Source organism: Diplodia seriata (assembly GCF_021436955.1).
Source record: "Diplodia seriata strain FDS-637 chromosome Unknown scaffold_11, whole genome shotgun sequence".
Taxonomy (NCBI): Eukaryota; Fungi; Ascomycota; class Dothideomycetes; order Botryosphaeriales; family Botryosphaeriaceae; genus Diplodia; species Diplodia seriata.
In genome coordinates, this window is record NW_027117318.1 from 588,482 (window position 1) to 606,685 (window position 18,204).

An 18,204-nucleotide genomic window follows, 5' to 3' on the forward strand; every position below is an offset into this window, starting at 1 on the left:
AGGTCGGACATGGCTGCGCAGAGCTCATCACCTCCTCCGAAGAGGGGCGGACCGGTGCGGAGCGCGGTCTATGTCGACGGGTGGTGTCGTGTCGCGTGCGCGGCGAAGCTCGTCTCCGGGGAACGGGCTGGTGTAGAGGGCGGCGGCGCACAGGCATGGGCCTGGGCTGGCTGGCGAATGGCGGGGCAGAAGAGGAGCCTGACGCAGGGCCGAGGGCAGGTCGCGAGCACAACAACGAGGAGCAAGAGGTGAGGGCGGCGCTGTGCGGGACGGCAGTAGATAGACAAAGCGGCTATCAGAACGGATGTGAGGCCTGGCCTGAAGAGGCGCGCCCGTCCGATCTTGGGCGAGCTGGGATGTGTACTCGCGAGGGCTGGGGGGCCTCAGGGCTCCGTCCGTGGCTTGGGGCAGATAAGGCGCTGCGCCGAATTAACGGCCAGCTCGCTTGGATACTGCCAATGTTGGTGGCGACCCTCTCCCGCCGGCGTCCATTCCTCTGCCGCGAACAACAGGCTGCGCGCGGCAGACAGCCGTCCGTCACTGCGCACGGCGCTCGGCTGGCGCTGGGCAGAGGGCGGCGTTTCCCGCCATGGCTGTCAGCGCTCGAGCGGACGCCAGCGGGTGTGCTTCCTTGGTGCGGCGCCCGATCTGCGCGGGTGGGGGCTTGCACCGCCGTGTTGCGGTGATGAAAGAGGAGCAGAGGCAGCATTGGAACTCGAACGGACGCGATCGCAGTGGACCCCGTTTCCGCCGGTTGGCGCACTATCCGTAGCTAGCCCGCCGCTGGGCCGCACTCCTCAACCGGCACCAACCCATCCTGGCCGCGCATCAACTGCCATGTCCGAGCCGCTGAAGACACCCTTCAGCGCATCTTTATCAGCACCTCCGGCTGCTGCGGCGTCGCGCGGAGATAGCAAGACCGGCGTGGGCCGCGACCGTGTCGTGTCAGGCGATAAAGGTAGCCGCCAACGCCTCGTTGCTGTTTGGGAGCACGCCAATACGTCTGCGGAACCCAGCTCCGCCGCCATGATACAGCGCGGCACGGTTGAACGAATCGGCCGCTTGCCAGCGACGCACGTAAACCGGCCCTCAACGTTGCCTATTCCTGTCATCTGCCCAGGCCCCGCCAGCTCTTGGCCCTCCAGCCTCGCTTTCCCCTCGTGCTCACTTCCGAGCCCCGCGCCTGATAATCATCTACCCCTCGTCGCCCCCTCCGCATCAATGAACGAGCATTTGATGACTTGCTCCCTATCAGCGGTTCGGTTGTGCACTGCACCCTGATCCCACCCAACATAGATAACACCACCGGCAAGTGCTATGGCTTCTTAGCGTCTCGTTTCGAGCTTTGGATTTCGCCTTCGTTTCCAGTTGGCTTTCGCTTCGAGAGCACCTGCTTGGGTCAGGCTAGCTGTACGTTTATCAATCCCCCGTTTATCGTCCATCAGCCTCAGAGTCCGAATGGCAGGGAAGCCAGTGCCTCGGAGCCCATGAACAATCAGAAATGAGAAACGATGAGCACGGCGTTGTCTGACTCCTGACCTTGTGACGGTTGCATGTCGCAAACCTCAGCCGAGTAATAATCCGAATGAGCTATTGCTTCTATTTTTGTCGCCCTAACATCGCATTCCGAATGTCGTCGATCGGCATCACCATGATGCAGGAACGCGTGACGAGCGCGATGAGGAATGAAGCGGTGACCATCCGTCGGCAAATCCGGCCAGCGATCCCGGTGATCACGACTGTGTTCAATCCCCGGAAACGGATGTTGACTTCGTATCGTACATTTGCAATGCGACCTTGGCCGGAGACTAGGTGTCTTTGCGCTGCTCCTCGCCGATCAATCTCAACTCGCTGCTATTGGTTGACGAGGTGTGACGGCCGTCCCATTTATTCGCAAACAAGTCTAATCAGAACATACGCATGACACCACCTATTTCAGCCTGTCGTAACAAGAGCTATCCTCAAGTGATTTGATACGGTTCATCAATTATATTCAGCATCTCTATTTGGTGAGACCTAGGCCTCTGTTACTAAGTTTTACAGGTGACCTGAAGGGTCGCTCAAGAATCGTACTGTCAAATGAAATCCTCTATCCATATCAATCAAGAAGCCTGAGACGCCGAGCCATCGTTAAAACGTACTCATCGCTTTGAGGATATTTTTGTTTTTACCAAATGGGAGTGCACCAAGCGGGATTACGCTATCACGTTGCTCGCTGCCTGCTCCCTCTCCGCTTCGCTCGTATCGTGTACCGTCTTCTTACCAGCGTAAATGCCACTGAGGACCTGCTGCAAGCTGTCAAGGAAACGGGAGCACTCGTTCTCAGTGCCGACGGTGACTCGCAAGCAGCCGGTGCAGCCCAGCTCCTTGCCTCTGAATCGCACGACGACACCCTTTTCCTCGGCCAGCGCCTCGTAAACCTTCAGAGCAATCTCGTTGTCCGGCTTGCCGCCCTCCTCCTTCGGGGCACTCAGGAATTCCACCAGGAGGAAGTTGGCATCCTGGCCGCCCAAGAAGCGCCCGACGCCCGGCACCTTGGGCATCTCTTGCAGCAGTCGGTCGCGTTGGTGAAGTAGGGCGTCTCTGTGCTTGTGCATCACGGCCAAGTGACGGGGCTTCAGCGCCTGGATCGCGACCTGGGACGTGGGGTTCGAGATGTTGTACGGAGCCTTCAGGCTATTGAGGATGCGAGCAATGGGGGGCGACGTAAAGGCAGTGCCAAGGCGAATGCCTGCCAGACCGAAAGCCTTAGAGAGCGTCTGCATCACGACGAGATTCGGCCACTCGGTCGTCCATTGAGCCAGGCTGGCGTCCTCGGCGGCGAAATCAACGTAGGCCTCGTCGACGACGACAATGCCGTTCCAGGTGGGGTGCGTCAGGACCTGCTCCACGGCAGACTTAGAAACCAGCGCGCCCGTCGGATTACCGGGCGAGCAGATGTAGACCAGCTTAATGTTGGCGCCCTCAGGCCCGCCGAGAACCTCGTTTATGGCCGGGGCGTCGAGAGCGAAGCCTTGCGAGGCGATGAGGGGCACCTTCACAATGCCCACGTCGTTGGTCTGGGCAGACACGCTGTACATGCCATAAGTTGGAGGACAAGTCAGGATCTTGTCCTTCCCGGGCACGCAGAAAGCGCGCAGCAAAGCGTCGATGGCTTCATCTGACCCAACACCAACAAACATGTTGTCAGGGCGCAATTGGGTTTGCGTGTGGGCGTTCGTGTTGCGCAGGTCGCAGAGGCGCTGCTTGAGGGGAAACTGATGCCTGTCCAGACGAACGACACTCGTTAGCCTTGCGCAGCGCGGTGGTCCGACTTGACTCACGGGTCGGGGTATCTGTTCAGGCCGAGGAAGTCGACCTCGATGTTGTCCTCCATGCCATAGACGCCGTTTCTGAGCTTGCCATTGCCCTCGAGAGCTAGGCCGGGACCGTAGGCATTCTCGTTCGCGTCGAGCAGGATGTTGGTGCCGTCATCTTTGTAGTCACTGCCTCATCAGCTATCGTGTCGTGCCGACGAACGAGCTCCAATTGCTCTGCAACTTACTCGCGGGCGCAGCGGTACGGCTCCAGGGCCAGGATGTTGGGCCTGGCACAGGTCTCGAGGTTGAAGGCGTTCACACGGGTGCCGTTTGTCGTCATGGTGGTGGTTTGGGGGTGCAGCCGCAACTTTTGGCGGGGGATCCGGATGGCTTTTGAAATCATCATGCGTTTCTTGGCCGCACCGATGTCGCTATGACTCAATTGCTCCACATTGCATTCACGCTTCGTCATCGCCCCACCCAGCGAACATCACGAGGGACCGCGAGAACATGGAGAACTTGGAGTATCCTTCTGCGCTACAGCCAAACTAGCTGTCGTAGTCGATGCGAATCCCCCGGAAATTACGCCCGCCGCCAGTGATCCAACCGTCCGCTCACCGGTCAACCCTGCCCAAACATCCCGAATGCGCCGAAACCCGGTACACATCGTCGATCCAGCATTGCCTAGTTGGAGCACCGGATCCCCTCCAGAGCCCTCATCGCCTTGGTCCCCTGCGTCTCAAATACGCTCACCATGCGCTCACACTGCTCTCGGAGCTGTTGCTCGCCCTTTTCAGCCTGATGCTGCACCCACTGCTCGACCGTCATTTTCTTCTCCGGGCCCGTCATCTCGCGGCGCACCTTGCGCACCGCCTCGTCTAATGACAAGTCCTCCCAGTTGCCTCCGTTCTCCTTGCCGAATTCCTCGCCGTTATCAGAGAGCATGCGCCTCGTGCCAGGCGACTGCAGGAAGACGTTCTCGAGATCCACCGTTTCCCAAGGCTGCGTAGAGCTAAGGCCACCAATGACGTTACCGCTACGTTTGGACGGAGACGCCTGCGGCGTGCTGGCATCTGCGAGAGGGACACGTATGCCATGGGCGGAAAGGGGAGCCCGGGCTGAGGGCGGGGCATGTGAAGATACCACTCGTGATGACGGTGGCCTGTTCTCCGCATCTGAAGATTGAGGCGAGGGTGAGGGGTTGATTTCGTTCGGGGGAGGCGTAGCCTCTTCCGCCGCTTCAAGGCGTGCTTCGGGCGACGACACAGCTGCTGGCTCTGGAGACTCATACGCCGGAGTAGGTTCGCGCGGCGGAGTGGGCTCGTGCGGAGGTTCCTCCACGGTAGTCTCCATAGTGCTCTCCTCGACAACCTGCTTCGCTTTGCGACCTCTCTTAGGCTTTGCAGCAGGCTTGGGTGGTGGGATGTCCTCGGTGCTCTCAGCTTCATACTCAGATCTTGCCGCAGGCTCCTTCACCTGTTTCGCCTTCCTCCCCCTCTTAGCCTTGGCGGGCTTAGGAGACTCCTCCAACGCCACAACAGAGTCGTCAGTTTTCATAGCGCCATCGCTTGTCCTTTTCCTGCTTCTCTTAGGCTTGGCTGGCTCCTCTGGCGCCACCCTGGTGATAGCATCGTCTAGTTCAGACAGAAGCTGACTTGCATCATTGCTCAGTCTTGACTCTTCGATAGCTCTCGCTTTTCGCCCCCCTCTGGCCCGTGTTGCTCTCTGCTTTAGAGGCTCGATGTGTGCATGGGAGTTGAATTGCGAAGCCTGATCGATCAAGGATGGTACTTCAGGCTTTGACGTCCTTCGAGTAGCCCGACTAGGAGGGCTGACAGGCTCAACCTCCATCTCAGTCTCTGCGACCTCAGCCGTGGGGTCCTCAATTAGAGTCGAATCTGTGACCACAGTCTTCTTTGTTGTCCTGGAAGTTTTCTTGGCTCCTTTGGCGGACTTGGCCTTGGGTGCCGTCTTCCGACCCTTACCAGCTTTTGATGCTGTGGTTGCCGTGGTCATTGCACTATCTCCGTCGGTTGCATTGAGATCTCCAAGTGACGGATCGGGATTTGTAAGGTCCAATGGAGGTTCAATCTCCACAACTGAAGGCTCATCCGCTGCCTTCTTAGCTCTGTTTGTTTTGCGAGTGTTCTTTGTGGTAGCCTTGGCTTTGCCGGTTCCCTTCTTGCCGCGAGCCATTGAAGTGGTTGTCGCGTTGCTGGCCGTGGTCAGCACAGTGTCATCTTCATGAGGAGCGTCGTCGCCCAGGGACATGAGAGATGGAGCCTCGGAGAAGGTGTCAAAATCTCTGGTCGATTGGATGGAGAGTCGAGAAGTCTTGGAAGCAGTGGCCGCCCGGCCTTTCTTTCCTTTCGTGGCTCTCCTGGCGTCCGCATACACGTCATTGAGCATGAAGAAGGGGCAGTCGGGCGATCTCTTGTAGTGCTCCTCCCTGAGATCGATTAGCAATGCCTTCGTGAACGCGTTGCCCTGACGTACTTTGGGTCATCTTTGGGCTCCCAACCATCGAGCGAGAGCATGCAATAAAAGCAGGCTACTCCATCTTCATTTTCTGGGCTGGGATCATAGCACCATCCGGCCTCAACCATCTACATGCAGTTATTAGCATAGAGTTCGCCTTGGAGGAGAACCCCAATTACCTTCTTTGTCTTGCACTTCCAGCCTTTCCTGCTCTCGTGTGGCCACGATTCGGCGAACGTTGCGGTGCGAGCAGCAACCATTCGCTCGCTCATTGGGTCCTCGTTCTCTTCCGGTTCGCGGAGAGGCAGACATGCATTGATGGCCCAGGCGCATTCGGGCGCGAGGCTCAGATGCTCCAGCGCCGGAACATCTTCCGGATCCCAACCATCCAGATTGTGATTGCACATGAAGCAGACCACATTGTCGGGATGGCTCGCCAAAGGTGAATAGTAGAAGCCAGCACGCGCGAGCTGCACAGCCATCAGCAAAGAAGTCTCAAGGGGCGCCGGGATTCTCCACACGTACGTCCTCGGGACTCGGGGTCTCGTGGGGCCAGGACACAGTAGTTGCGGTTCTCTTCTTGGTGCTGGAGGCGCGCCTCTTGGTGAGCTGCCGAGGGGATTCGAAGGATGCGAGGCGGCCGACGAAGCTGTTGGCGTTGTCCGGGGGTGACATGGCTGCGATCGATATGCGACGCGTCCAGGCGCGTCGTGTGGGGTAGCAATGCGAGGTAGGCGCGTGGTGGTGGTTGCGGCAGTGTTGTTGTTATCACGCTGGCCGGTCGCATAAACAGAAGGCGGAGCGGGAGGCGGGCCGCGCCAAGCTCGTTGCGGGCGGACAGCCGCGGGCGGCGCTGCTGATTAAGCCCGATGATTTCATCCGGGACGCCGCCCGTAGGCCCGCATCAGCTCCGTAGGTCCCTCCAATGCCGCCGCCTCGGTTCAGTTCCTCGAGACCTGCGTGTGCCATGGCCTTTCTGTTCCTACGCCGTTAATCACCCTGCTCCCGCCCTGCCCGCTTCAACGTCCCCAGAATCATGGCGCTTCTCGCGCAACTTTCCGTAAGCCCCGCCCCGTCCAAGCTCCCTCGCCCGCAGCCAGGCCATCCCGACATCTAATTCACAGTGCAGTCCAGAGGCTTGCAGCCTGCCATTGCAAGCCGCGCCTCGCTTTCCCAACGGTCTCTACTGCGCTCACGTCCCCGCTATGCTCGCACCCGCGCCTTCCATCAATCGCAACCGGCGTTCGCAGAAGGCAGCTCGCCGTCGAACTCGTCGAAAGCCTCCACAGCCTCCAATCCATCAAACCCACCCTCGGCATCCCAGTCAGACCACTCGCGATCCCCGTCGCCGACCTCCTCCTCCGTGAAGTCTTCGTTGCCCGACGGCTGGGAGGATGAACCGAATTTCAACATCAAGACCTTTGCCGATCTCCCAACGGGGCGCGACTTCGGCTTGAACCAGCACATGGTTGACATGAATCGCGACTTCTCGGAGGCACTAAGGCAAATAATATGGCAGTTTCGGGCGCCCATCCGCTACGCGTTTGCCTACGGCTCGGGGGTGTTTCCGCAGAGCAGCGCGACCAGCTCCACCTCGCTCTCCCCCCACCCGAATCCTCCCGAAGCAATCAAGAAATGGCAGAGCGGCGGCGAGAAGGTTATCGACTTCATTTTCGGCGTCACCTATTCCCAGCACTGGCACTCTCTGAATCTGGCTCAGCACAGGGACCATTACTCCTTTCTCGGTTCGGCTGGGTCTTGGGCGGTGTCTCAAGTCCAAGACAGGTTTGGGGCTGGCGTGTACTTCGCGCCATACATTACCGTGAACGGCACGCTCATCAAATACGGCGTAGTCAATCTTGACACTCTGCAGCGCGACCTCAGCGAATGGAACACGCTTTATCTCGCTGGCAGACTACAGAAGCCAGTCAAGATCCTTCGCGACGACGCGCGCATCCGACTTGCCAACCAAGTGAATTTGATATCAGCGGTGCGCGCCGCACTCCTTATGCTTCCTGAAAAGTTCACCGAGACTCAGCTGTTCAACGCCGTCGCCGGACTCAGCTACATGGGAGATCCGCGCATGTCATTCAGCTCCGAAGACCCACACAAAGTTTCCAACATCGTCAGACACCAGCTACGACACTTCCGACGTCTTTATAACCCTCTTCTTGATACGCTGCCAAATGCCACCTACACCGACTCTCATGTCAAGACGCCGGGGTGGGAGCTTGACGTTCCGCCGGGCGTCGACATCACTATGGAGCAGGACATGGATCCAATCAAACGTGGAAACATGGTGCGTCGTCTGCCAAAAGCTTTCCGCGAGAAGATCTACTTTGCGTACCAGCGTCAGTACGGTATCTCGGGTGCAGAGTTCAAGAAGATGCTTCAGCAACGTGCGGATGAAGATGCGACCAGCTACATGCGTCGCCAAGGAGGTGATTTCGATCGCCGCATCGCCGCGGAAAAAGATCTGAAGGACAAGGCTTCTCAGGCTGTCAGGGATACTGTTAAGTGGCCGAGCACAGTTCAGAGCCTCAAGGGCTTGATTACCGCCGGCCCAGCAAAATCGTGGAGATACATGAGTGAGAAGTGGTCAAAAGGCAAGCAAAGTAGCAAGGAAGGTGACAGCAAGTAGCCATGATGGGGAATGAAACTGAATGCGTGATGGAGCTCAACCTCCTGTTAGAAGGACATACAGGGTACTGGGCATGGCGTGTGGTTATGAGTAAGACTATGGATTTGATCTGTTGTGGTGCATGGCGCCTGCTCTTCACCTGGGACCAGATGCCTGGAACCTTTTCTTTTTGGTAACTGGTGGTTGGGTTACTGCGCCATCCATTAGATTTGTGACCGATCAAATCATGTACGGAAAAAGGTAGAGATGTAGAGACGGCGTGCGCATGCTACCGGGTTTTGAAAGCGTTGACCTAGGTATGGGTGCATAGACGTCACCTGTAACGGCAGGACTTGTACTTTCAATGGCGCAGGAAAGCATTGGATTTATGACATTGGAGGCTATACTCCTGGAAAAGCGAGTAGTGGTTGCCTCCCTGGAATGAGGCATCGGCTAGACATCACGAACCGTCTCAGAACAAAGCAGCGAGCAAGTGCTCATCTTCCTAATAAGCACACACAGCGGATCAGACCTTAAGGGTTTACGCCCCGAAAGTTCCGATGGTGCCGGTGATGTCTTCGGGAAACCGCGGTGATCAATGTGTGTCGGCGCTGTTGGACCCTCCAGCTCTCCTTGCCCTTTATCCGTAGATACAGTTCACGCACAACACGCCATGCCCTTCGACCTCTTGGTGGAGCGCCAGCGAAGTTGCGCCGCCTTCACGTGGTGCCAGCCTCTGCGCTGTGCCGCAGTTGCCTGGAAGAGTTCCTATACCGCTGGCATTCGTTGACGCATCTTTCGCCCGCGCGAGGGCCAATTAAATACTAGCAGCCTCCCCGGTAACCCCGGTTCCTGCTTCTTGACATTTTTCTTCTTCCACCGCCAGTCTACTCTTTGTCGACCACGCTAATCTTCGGGATGGCCTGGTCCAGTTTCCTCTTGTCTTCGTCAGTAGGGACCATGTCGAAGGCCTTCTCGGCCGCGTGGGTGCTGTAGAGGCCAACGGTCCCCCATGCGAGCAAGCCCAGGCCGAAGAGCAGGCGCGTCTTGGGCGCGCTCGAGCGGTATTTCCTGGCACGAAGATGAGCGTGGGACGATGCGGCAGAGGAGCCGTCACTCACTGCCAAAGCGACATCTTGCGGCGCGGATTGGCGCTGTTTGGCGAGGTTGGGTGGGAAGAGGATTGCGGTGAGGTTCGGGGAAGCTCTGAGCTCCGTCTCGCTTGCTTGGACAGGATCCGCCCCAGGTCCTCCAATGTCGCCCTCCCGCCGTCTTGCCAACTATGTCGCTTCGCCCACGCCCACCTCGCCGAGCCTCCCCTTCTGCCTCTGGAACATACCTTAGTCGCGCGTTCGGTCCGCCCCGCGAAACACCTGCACGGGCCTTGCTGTCTCGATCGCAAACCCTCTCCGACATGGAAGCTTGACGTCGCTCACAACCCCAATTCGCCGACTCACTCCGCACCACGCCGAGCCCTCGAAGCCTCCAACGGTCCGATGCAGCTGCCAACCTGCTCACAAACGTGCCTTCCCCGAGCGACCCATTCTAGTCTCCCACCATGCCGTCTCTAAAGCGGTGCCAACGGAACCCGACCCCCGCGTTCAAGCTGCTCAGCGCCGCCATAATCATCTCCTTCTACGGCGTATACCTTCTCATCCACGGCATTCCTTTCGCCAGCGCCCCCGAAGTCGAGTCACGCGAGCCCAGAGGCCCTCAGATCCAGCATCAACCATGGACCGGAGCCAGCGGTCGTGCAGACGAGGAGAAGGCCGCCCGTGTTGTCGACGCCATGAAGTATACTTTTGCGAAATACAAGAAGTATGCATGGGGCTATGACGACATCCTGCCCGTCACCGGAGGCAGGGAAAACTCAAGAAACGGCTGGGGCGCTTTTATCGTGGACTCCGCCGGCACCCTTGCGCTCATGGGTCTCTGGGACGAGCTGAAGATGTCGGTGGATCGCATCGTGCAGATTCCCTTCTACGATGCACAAGGCCTGGTCGATCCGTTTGAGACGACCATCCGCTATGTCGGAGGCCTTGCGTCTTTGGTGGACTTGATTGATGGCGGCGTCATCCCGAAGACGGTCCTTGACAGCAAGAAGAGAGCTGGGATCCTGGCACAGGCGATTACCCTGTCCAACAAACTCGGCCCCGGCTTTGATAGCCCAACCGGCATGGTCTATCCGCGCGTCGACTTCAAGAAGGACATCGGTACCGGTGATCCTCCAGAACTGTACAAGAAGTACCCTGACAAGATTCGCTACGAGAACCCAGCCATTGGTCCTGCGCGTGCCGGATCCAATATCCTGGAATACCGGACCCTCACGAGACAGACTGGAGACCCCATCTACTTCGCCAACGCAACAAATGCCTGGGCCCCGCTTGTCTGGAACAAGTGGGTAGAAGATCCGGTTGGCCTGGTGTCTGCACCCATCGACATAGTCACCGGTGAACCTGTTGGTCGGCAGAAGCACTGGGACGCTGGCCACGACAGCTATTACGAGTATTTGATCAAAGCCGCCATTCTGGCGCCCCACGACCGCTACACCTCCACCTACATCGAGCGTTGGACCCAAGCCGCCCACGCACTGCGCCACAACCTCTCCACCCGCTCCAGCTACTCTGACAAATACAAGCCCTCACACCTCTTCATGGGTAAGCTTGATGATGACTGGTACCTCAATGAAATGTCACACCTTGCTTGCTTCGCCCCTGGCAACCTTATGCTCGGCGGTGCTTACCTTGAGAAACCCAACCTCATCGTGCTTGGAAAGGCCCTGCTCGATGGCTGCCGCCACAGTTACGCCGCCATGCCTACCGGCATCGGTCCCGAGAAGTTCTCCTGGGTCCCGTATGCCGGCCTCCCCAACGGCACCTTCGAGCCTCGCACGCCCCGCCAGCGCGCTGAACTTGCCCAGCACGGCTTCTGGCTTGCGGACGCGAAGTACCGCCTCCGCCCGGAGTACGTGGAATCGCTGTTCTACGCCTGGCGGATAACGGGTGAGCAGCGGTATCGAGACTGGGCTTGGGACGCGTTCGTCGCCTTCGAGAAACACTGCAAGACCGAGTACGGCTTCGCCGCAATCCGGGACGTCGGTGTGAATGTGAAGAAGGGGCGCAAGGTCACGCACATTGACGAATCGGAAAGCTTCTGGGCGGCGGAGACGCTGAAGTATTTATACTTGACGTTCGCCGATGTAAACGTTGGCACGCTGGATGCATGGGTCTTCAGCACCGAGGGCCATCCATTCAGGATTATTAGGACGACGGAGCCCTAGTGTCTTCGATCCTCAATGTGCGTTGGAGAGCATGCCTGGCGTTAATATGACATCGAAGTATTTTCCAAAAGTTATCAGATGAGAGCTTCAGCTGCTGGACACCCTCTGGAGACAGAGGGAGAAGACGAATATAACACACCGGCAAGGCGGAAGCTGAAGTATCGTACATATTTGATCTTCGTGGGCCTGGAAAGGAGTCCTGCGATTGGCTGGAGCTTTGGAGGGGATCCCATTTTGACGCCATGTCTTTTACCCTTTTCCTCTGTCATTTAAATATCGGCGAGCGGGAGTTTCGCAATGGTGTGTACCGTGTACCGCAGGATACCCCCGAGTAGTCGCAGAAAAGCCCGATTCAATCATTGGGATAGAGACGAGTGGTCATGCCCTTGGTGATTTCTCATGTGGATTGGATGCGCATGCCTGCATGGAGGGTAGTCTTGTTTGGCAGGCAGTTCCGTCGTAGACGGGAGACAGTCTTCAATAGCCATTGCAAATGTCAAAGCCGGTGCACGACGATAATAGGGTGCTTGTGGCGAGGGGAAGCGAAATTGTTCTTGCAATGTTTTGGTGTTCGCCGATCAACAGCTGTAGCACATCAGGAGCTCTTCCATCCGCGGGGCCCTGTTTGCATATCCTCGCCATGCATCGAGGTCACGGCGAAAAGAGAAAAAGGGTGCTGGCAAGCCTCCTACACGTGGCGGGGTGAAGAGCGGGCCGGCTCGGCTTACCCTGTGGATTATGGAATTTCGCCGGCGAGACTCGCCTGCGCGCCGATCCTCTTGTCATCGTCGCCATCATGGTTCGCAAACCTATACCGTCGGCGCTCACCTTCGAGCTTGTCGCAAAATGCTCGGTACTTGGTCTGGACTCTCCAGGCCGGATGATGCTAACTGTTTCACCAGACCACCCGAGCCCGCGCCGCCACACTGTCACTTCCTCATGGACCCGTCCAGCTACCTCTGGTACCGCCTACACCGCCGACCATGTTGAACAATTCCGTTGACAAACGCGCCCAAGTTTATGCCTGTCGGGACCCAGGCCAGTCTGAAAGGATTGACCCCTGAACAGCTGGAGGATACCGGCTGTCGCTTGTGCCTGAACAATACATACCATCTGTGGGTGTCTAGCGAAGCTTCGGCGAAGACTTGAGCTGATGGCGCTGGCAGTGGCCTCAAGCCTGGGCAGACAACTTTGGATGCTATTGGAGGGGCACACAGACTGCAGTCATGGCCCCACAACATTCTGACAGGTTCCTCCCCCCTCTCTAGAATACGTCTGTGATGGCAGAGGGCTGACTTCTGCGGCAGACAGTGGCGGGCCAGTACATCTTGCTGCGCGGCCGCGAACAACATGCGCTGACTCTGGACTAGGTTTCAGATGGTCTCGCTGCTCAAACTCGCCAAGGTGACCGAGGAGGGCGTGAGGTTCCTCAGCCCCCATGACGGCGCACCCATGTATGGATCCTCTCCCTCGTCCGGCTTTGGCGGCGTTCTAAGGAGAAATTGGCAGGCTGCTCACCCCCGAGCACTCAATGTCCTTGCAGAACAGCATTGGATCCGACATCATGATGCAGCTCGACGATGTCATTGCCACGACTTCTCCTGACCACGCCCGCATCAAGGAAGCCATGGAACGCTCGGTGAGGTGGCTAGACCGCTGCATCGAGGCGCACCGGAAACCCGAGACGCAGAACCTCTTCTGCATCATCCAGGGTGGGCTTGACCTTGATCTCCGCAGAAAATGCTGCGAGGAGATGGTAGCGAGAGACACGCCTGGCATTGCCATTGGCGGCCTCTCCGGCGGCGAAGCGAAGGAGTCCTACTGCCAGGTGTAAGGCTTCCGCCCTGGCCCCGAGACGACTCTAACCCAAGCGCAGGGTCAAGACATGCGCAGAGCTGCTGCCGGAGAAGAAACCGCGATACGTCATGGGCGTGGTAAGTAGCAGCCGCTCGAAATAGATCATTGCGCATGCTGATCTCCGTAGGGGTATCCTGAAGATCTCGTGGTCTCGGTCGCTCTTGGCACAGACATGTTCGATTGCGTGTGGCCCACCAGGACTGCGGTAGGTGCGATCTCCCACGCTTTATTCCCCAAGCTGACAGGCCGCAGCGGTTCGGGAACGCCATCACGGCGACGGGGGTGCTGACGCTGCGGCACGCCTCGTACGCAAACGACTTCTCGCCGATTGAAGCAGGCTGCTCGTGCACGTGCTGCAGGCCGGTGGACGACGGCGGGCTGGGCATCACGAAGGCGTACATCCATCATCTCGCGGCAAAGGAGACGGCGGGCGCGCACCTCCTTACGATGCATAATGTGCACTACCAGCTCGCGCTGATGAGGTCGGTGCGCTCGGCAATCATCGAAGATCGCTTCCCTGATTTCCTGCGCGACTTCTTTCGTAAACGCTACCCGAGCAGAGCCTACCCGTCGTGGGCGGTCGACGCGCTCGCCGGCGTGGGCGTCGAGCTTTCGTAGAACCGGTAGAGCAGAATAGACGCACTGTGTCGCGCGGCGGCTGCTGGGCGCTCGGAGGCGCGCACGCGGGAGACGCAGATGATGGGCAGCGGGTCTCAGCCTTAGGGCGCACCCCTGGGCCTCAGCTTGGGCTCCCGCGCCCTTGGCCCTGGCCGCCCGCCCGCCTCGTCCGGGCAGCTGCCAGGGTCTCATCATCCGGCGTCATCTCAAAACATGCCGCCCTGATCCCTACCCCTCCGCTCGCTATTGTTTTGCTGTCACTCACTTCTGTCGCTCTTTTCACCACAACAAACAACCACTGCGCTCCGCCATGGAGAACGACTCAGCCTCCTCAGACACGGCTGCCGACCCGTCCACTGCGACAGCTGAACCAGCCCCTCGCTCGCTACAAATCCCTCCAACCGTGGACCCTGACGCCCAGCCTGCGAAACCCGCGAATCGCCTCACCATAAACACCGCCGCGAGGCCCTCCTTGCCCCCGTCGCCCGCAATGGACTCCCCCCACCGTCGCTCCAGCTCCTACTACAATCGCATTCCCAAGTCGCCCACCCCAGGCGCCCCTCTCCCTAGTCCGCTCAACCGCAGCGCAAGCAGCCTCGGTGTGCGCCCAGCGTCGCCCGCGCTTTCGCGTCGCAGCTCCATAGTCTCGCTCCAAGGCGCCGCCGCCGAAAGCACTCATACCCCTAGAAAGTCCGTGTCGCGACGCACATCCGGCAACCTCAGATCCTCCTCGTCCGCTGCGCTGGCGTCCCCGCGCTCCGTCCCCGTCGACGAGCCCGCGCCGCTCACAGCACAGAAGGTCGCGTCCGACTACTTCGCCAAAGAGCTCGAATACCACAAGAACGAGGAACTGTCTACGCAGACGGTCGTTATTCTGCACGATGCCTGCTACGGTCACCGTTTCTCGCGCCCAAAGACCACCAAGTCGGCGCTGAGCATGATCGTTGAGCGCCCGGAGCGCATTCACGCTGGCATTCTGGGAATATCGACAGCCTACGTGAGATTCGCCGAGAGACATGCAGGCGGCCCGCATGCGCCGCACCCGAAGCGCGACCCGCCCAAGGAGCTCCCATTCACGATCCGGCGCACGTCCCGCACTCTCGATATTACATCCCCTATCGTGACAAATGTGCATGGCACCAAGTGGATGGCTGAATTGCAGACCATGTGCAACACCACTGCGGAGAAGCTGGCGTCGAACGGAAAGGAGCTTGCCAGGATCGACGAATCTGGTCAACCTGAGAAGGAGAAGTTCCACGAGGGAGATTTGTATCTCTCCCCAGAGTCGCTGAACGCCTTCCAGGGTGCCCTTGGTGGCGTATGCGACGGCATAGATGCCGTCTTCGCAGGCACCAGGGACAAGCCGCGCAATGCTTTCGTTTGCGTGCGTCCTCCCGGGCACCATTGCTCAGCGGATTTTCCGTCGGGTTTCTGCTGGCTGAACAACGTGCACGTCGGCATCGAGTATGCAGCCCAAACTCATGGGCTCACGCATGCTGCAATCATTGACTTTGACCTTCATCATGGTGATGGTTCTCAGGCAATTGCCTGGGAGCGCAACACCGAAGTGGCGAACATGCCTGCCAAGCAGCCAAAGAACGCGCCGACCCAGAAGAGGACCCAGATCGGCTACTTCAGCCTCCACGACATCAACTCATATCCTTGCGAATATGGCGAGATGGATAAGGTCCAGGCCGCCAGTCTCTGCATCGAGAACGCTCACGGCCAGACCGTCTGGAACGTGCACCTGCAGCCCTGGAAAACCGAGGAAGAATTCTGGAAGCTGTACGAGACGCGATACTTGATACTTCTTGAGAAGGCTCGAGTTTTCCTGCGGACAAATTCACAGCGCCTTCGCGCCTCACCAAACCAGTCACAACCCAAGGCTGCAATCTTCATTTCTGCCGGATTCGATGCGAGCGAATGGGAAGGCCAAGGAATGCAGAGGCACAAAGTCAATGTGCCTACTGATTTCTACGCACGCTTCACACAGGACATCGTGAAGTTGTCCCAGGAAGAGAACCTTGGTGTTGACGGTAGGGTGATCAGTGTGCTTGAGGGTGGCTACAGCGACCGCGCTTTGGCTAGTGGTGTTCTGAGCCATCTGAGCGGCCTCTGCGAGGGGCAGAAGGTTCCCGCTACAAAGAAGGAGCCTGCTGCGCTTAACAGCCTTGGCAATGGAATGATGATTGATCGCGCGGCTTTACAGCAAGCATACGAGAACGGGGAGCAAACCCTTCGCTACAACGTCGAGTGGTGGCATGAGGCCAACCTCACGGCGCTTGAAACGATGGTTTACCCTCCTCCTCCGCCTGCTCCTAAAAAGCAACAAAGAGGTCAGCAGGGCAACTTTGCTACGCCTACTCAATCGTTCACTGCGAAGGTTGTTGATCCCGAAAAATTCATCCGCAACGCTTCTGGACACCTGGTGCCGATTAGAGAGCTTCCGAGACCTCCCACACCCCCGCCACCGGATGTCAACTGGATCGTTGCGGCTCATGAGCTCTGCAAGCTGCTTGTGCCCAATGACCGTCAGACGAAGAGTTACAAGCCTGAAGACCTTGCAGAGCCGCGCAGCAAGAAGGAAAAGGTACTTCCACCCGAGGTCCCAGTCAATCCTACTGGTGGTAGGCAGTTGCGCGAGAGGAAGCCAAAGATTACCGACTACTCTGAACCTCCGTCGGATGACGAAAAGCTTCAACCACGGTCTACATTAGATGCCGATCGCCGGCGAACGATGGGCGATTACCCTGCTGGAGAAGACAATGACTTACCCGAGCTTCCTCAATTCCAACGGAGACAAAGTCTTGTTTCTGAAATGGGTTCCGTCGCTGGAGAGCGACCGAGTAGCAGAGCATCGACCGTCGCATCAAGGCAACCTCCTGCAAACGGGGTCCAAGTGAAGAAGACCAGAGCTCCAAAGCCGACCAAGCCGGACGCCACTGTGAAGCAACCACCGAGGCCCATTGCCTCCAGAGCCTCAAGCTACTCGCAGCACAACAAGGCTCCTGCTGCGACCAAGTCAACCAAGGCAAAGACAGATAGTTCTGGCGATGATGTGGATCAACTTACTTCGGGTATTAAGAGAATCACGTTGAAGATGCCCACCAAGGAGGAGCACGACGCCCGCCAGGCAGCAACAGCTGCGGCTGAGAAGGATACCAAGAAGCCAGCCGCACCCAAGACCACTAAGAAGGCGCCAGCTGCGCGTAGCACCAAGACAGTGGCTGCCTCGAGGAGAGCTGCCACGAAGGAGACAAGAGAGACGAAGGAGATGAAAGAGGCGAAGGAAGCTCAAGAGGCAAAGGAAGCACAAGAGGCAAAGGACGCGAATGGGGCGAAGGATGCGAAGGAGTCAAAGCCCACGCCGCCTCCGTCGGAACACACGGAGGATGCCATGTCCATTGTGTCCTACACGTCTACATCCAACCAGTCCGAGCCCGTAGCTGCCGTTTCAGAGTCAACACTGGCCGTGCCGGGAGGGCTGGAGCCACAGCACGGACGAGCTCTCTCTCGCGCGTCCATTGAAAACATGGCAGAGCGGATCAAGAACTCGTTCCCGCCGTCGCTAGCCTCACCCTCTGAGCTCTCGGAAGGATCGACGCCGCAGGGCCTTCTTGAGACAGCTGGGCCTGTTCATGTCCCAGAAGTGACGCCGCGGCCCGACTCGCCGCCTCCGCCTCCCCCTGCCACTATGCCGCAGTTCATCCAATACGAGCCGGCAGAGGGTGAACATGGTGCTACAGCTACGGCTGAGCCTGACGCAGGTGTAGCGCAGCAGACAACGGCTCTGCAGTGGCTGCCGCCGAACTCGGACCCTGAAGCTGGGGGTCGATCGCAGGGGCCACCTCCATCACCAGGCCGCAAGCAAAAGCAAGCACTGCCTGTATTTACATCGAACAGTTTTATTCCATTCGGTCCGCCTGCGAGCTCGAAGGCCGGGGCTGACAGCGTTGTCACTGAGCGTCAGGAAACGGCGGAGGACGTGAGGAACATGCCGGACGTTCCTGAAGCCAAGGAGTGAGGGCGAGGCTACCCTGCGCCGGGGACCA

At 58.5% G+C, this 18,204-nt stretch overlaps 6 protein-coding genes across 6 annotated transcripts; 4 read left to right on the forward strand and 2 right to left on the reverse strand.

The window, feature by feature from the left end:
- Positions 1-2,195: 2,195 nt before the first annotated feature.
- On the reverse strand, positions 2,196-3,639 carry HIS5 (histidinol-phosphate transaminase; the record flags this gene model as incomplete). The annotated part of the gene is made up of 3 exons (XM_066781296.1): positions 2,196-3,264; positions 3,324-3,485; positions 3,545-3,639. The coding sequence occupies 3 exons, from the start codon at positions 3,637-3,639 to the stop codon at positions 2,196-2,198; spliced, it is 1,326 nt and encodes a 441-aa protein (XP_066628298.1).
- Positions 3,640-3,983: 344 nt separating this feature from the next.
- On the reverse strand, positions 3,984-6,452 carry SLS55_009903 (uncharacterized protein; the record flags this gene model as incomplete). Its single annotated transcript, XM_066781297.1, has 4 exons — positions 3,984-5,748; positions 5,796-5,905; positions 5,957-6,247; positions 6,303-6,452. The coding sequence occupies 4 exons, from the start codon at positions 6,450-6,452 to the stop codon at positions 3,984-3,986; spliced, it is 2,316 nt and encodes a 771-aa protein (XP_066628299.1).
- A 361-nt stretch (positions 6,453-6,813) lies between these two features.
- Positions 6,814-8,418, forward strand: TAM41 (Mitochondrial translocator assembly and maintenance protein 41; the record flags this gene model as incomplete). The annotated part of the gene is made up of 2 exons (XM_066781298.1): positions 6,814-6,837; positions 7,102-8,418. The coding sequence occupies 2 exons, from the start codon at positions 6,814-6,816 to the stop codon at positions 8,416-8,418; spliced, it is 1,341 nt and encodes a 446-aa protein (XP_066628300.1).
- Positions 8,419-9,955: 1,537 nt separating this feature from the next.
- Positions 9,956-11,677, forward strand: SLS55_009905 (uncharacterized protein; the record flags this gene model as incomplete). The annotated part of the gene is made up of 1 exon (XM_066781299.1): positions 9,956-11,677. One exon carries the CDS (start codon positions 9,956-9,958, stop codon positions 11,675-11,677), a length of 1,722 nt encoding a protein of 573 aa, XP_066628301.1.
- A 1,531-nt stretch (positions 11,678-13,208) lies between these two features.
- SLS55_009906 (uncharacterized protein) lies at positions 13,209-14,152 on the forward strand (the record flags this gene model as incomplete). The annotated part of the gene is made up of 3 exons (XM_066781300.1): positions 13,209-13,507; positions 13,554-13,611; positions 13,787-14,152. The coding sequence occupies 3 exons, from the start codon at positions 13,209-13,211 to the stop codon at positions 14,150-14,152; spliced, it is 723 nt and encodes a 240-aa protein (XP_066628302.1).
- Positions 14,153-14,642: 490 nt separating this feature from the next.
- On the forward strand, positions 14,643-18,176 carry HOS3 (histone deacetylase; the record flags this gene model as incomplete). The annotated part of the gene is made up of 1 exon (XM_066781301.1): positions 14,643-18,176. The coding sequence occupies one exon, from the start codon at positions 14,643-14,645 to the stop codon at positions 18,174-18,176; it is 3,534 nt and encodes a 1,177-aa protein (XP_066628303.1).
- Between the last annotated feature and the right edge of the window lie 28 nt (positions 18,177-18,204).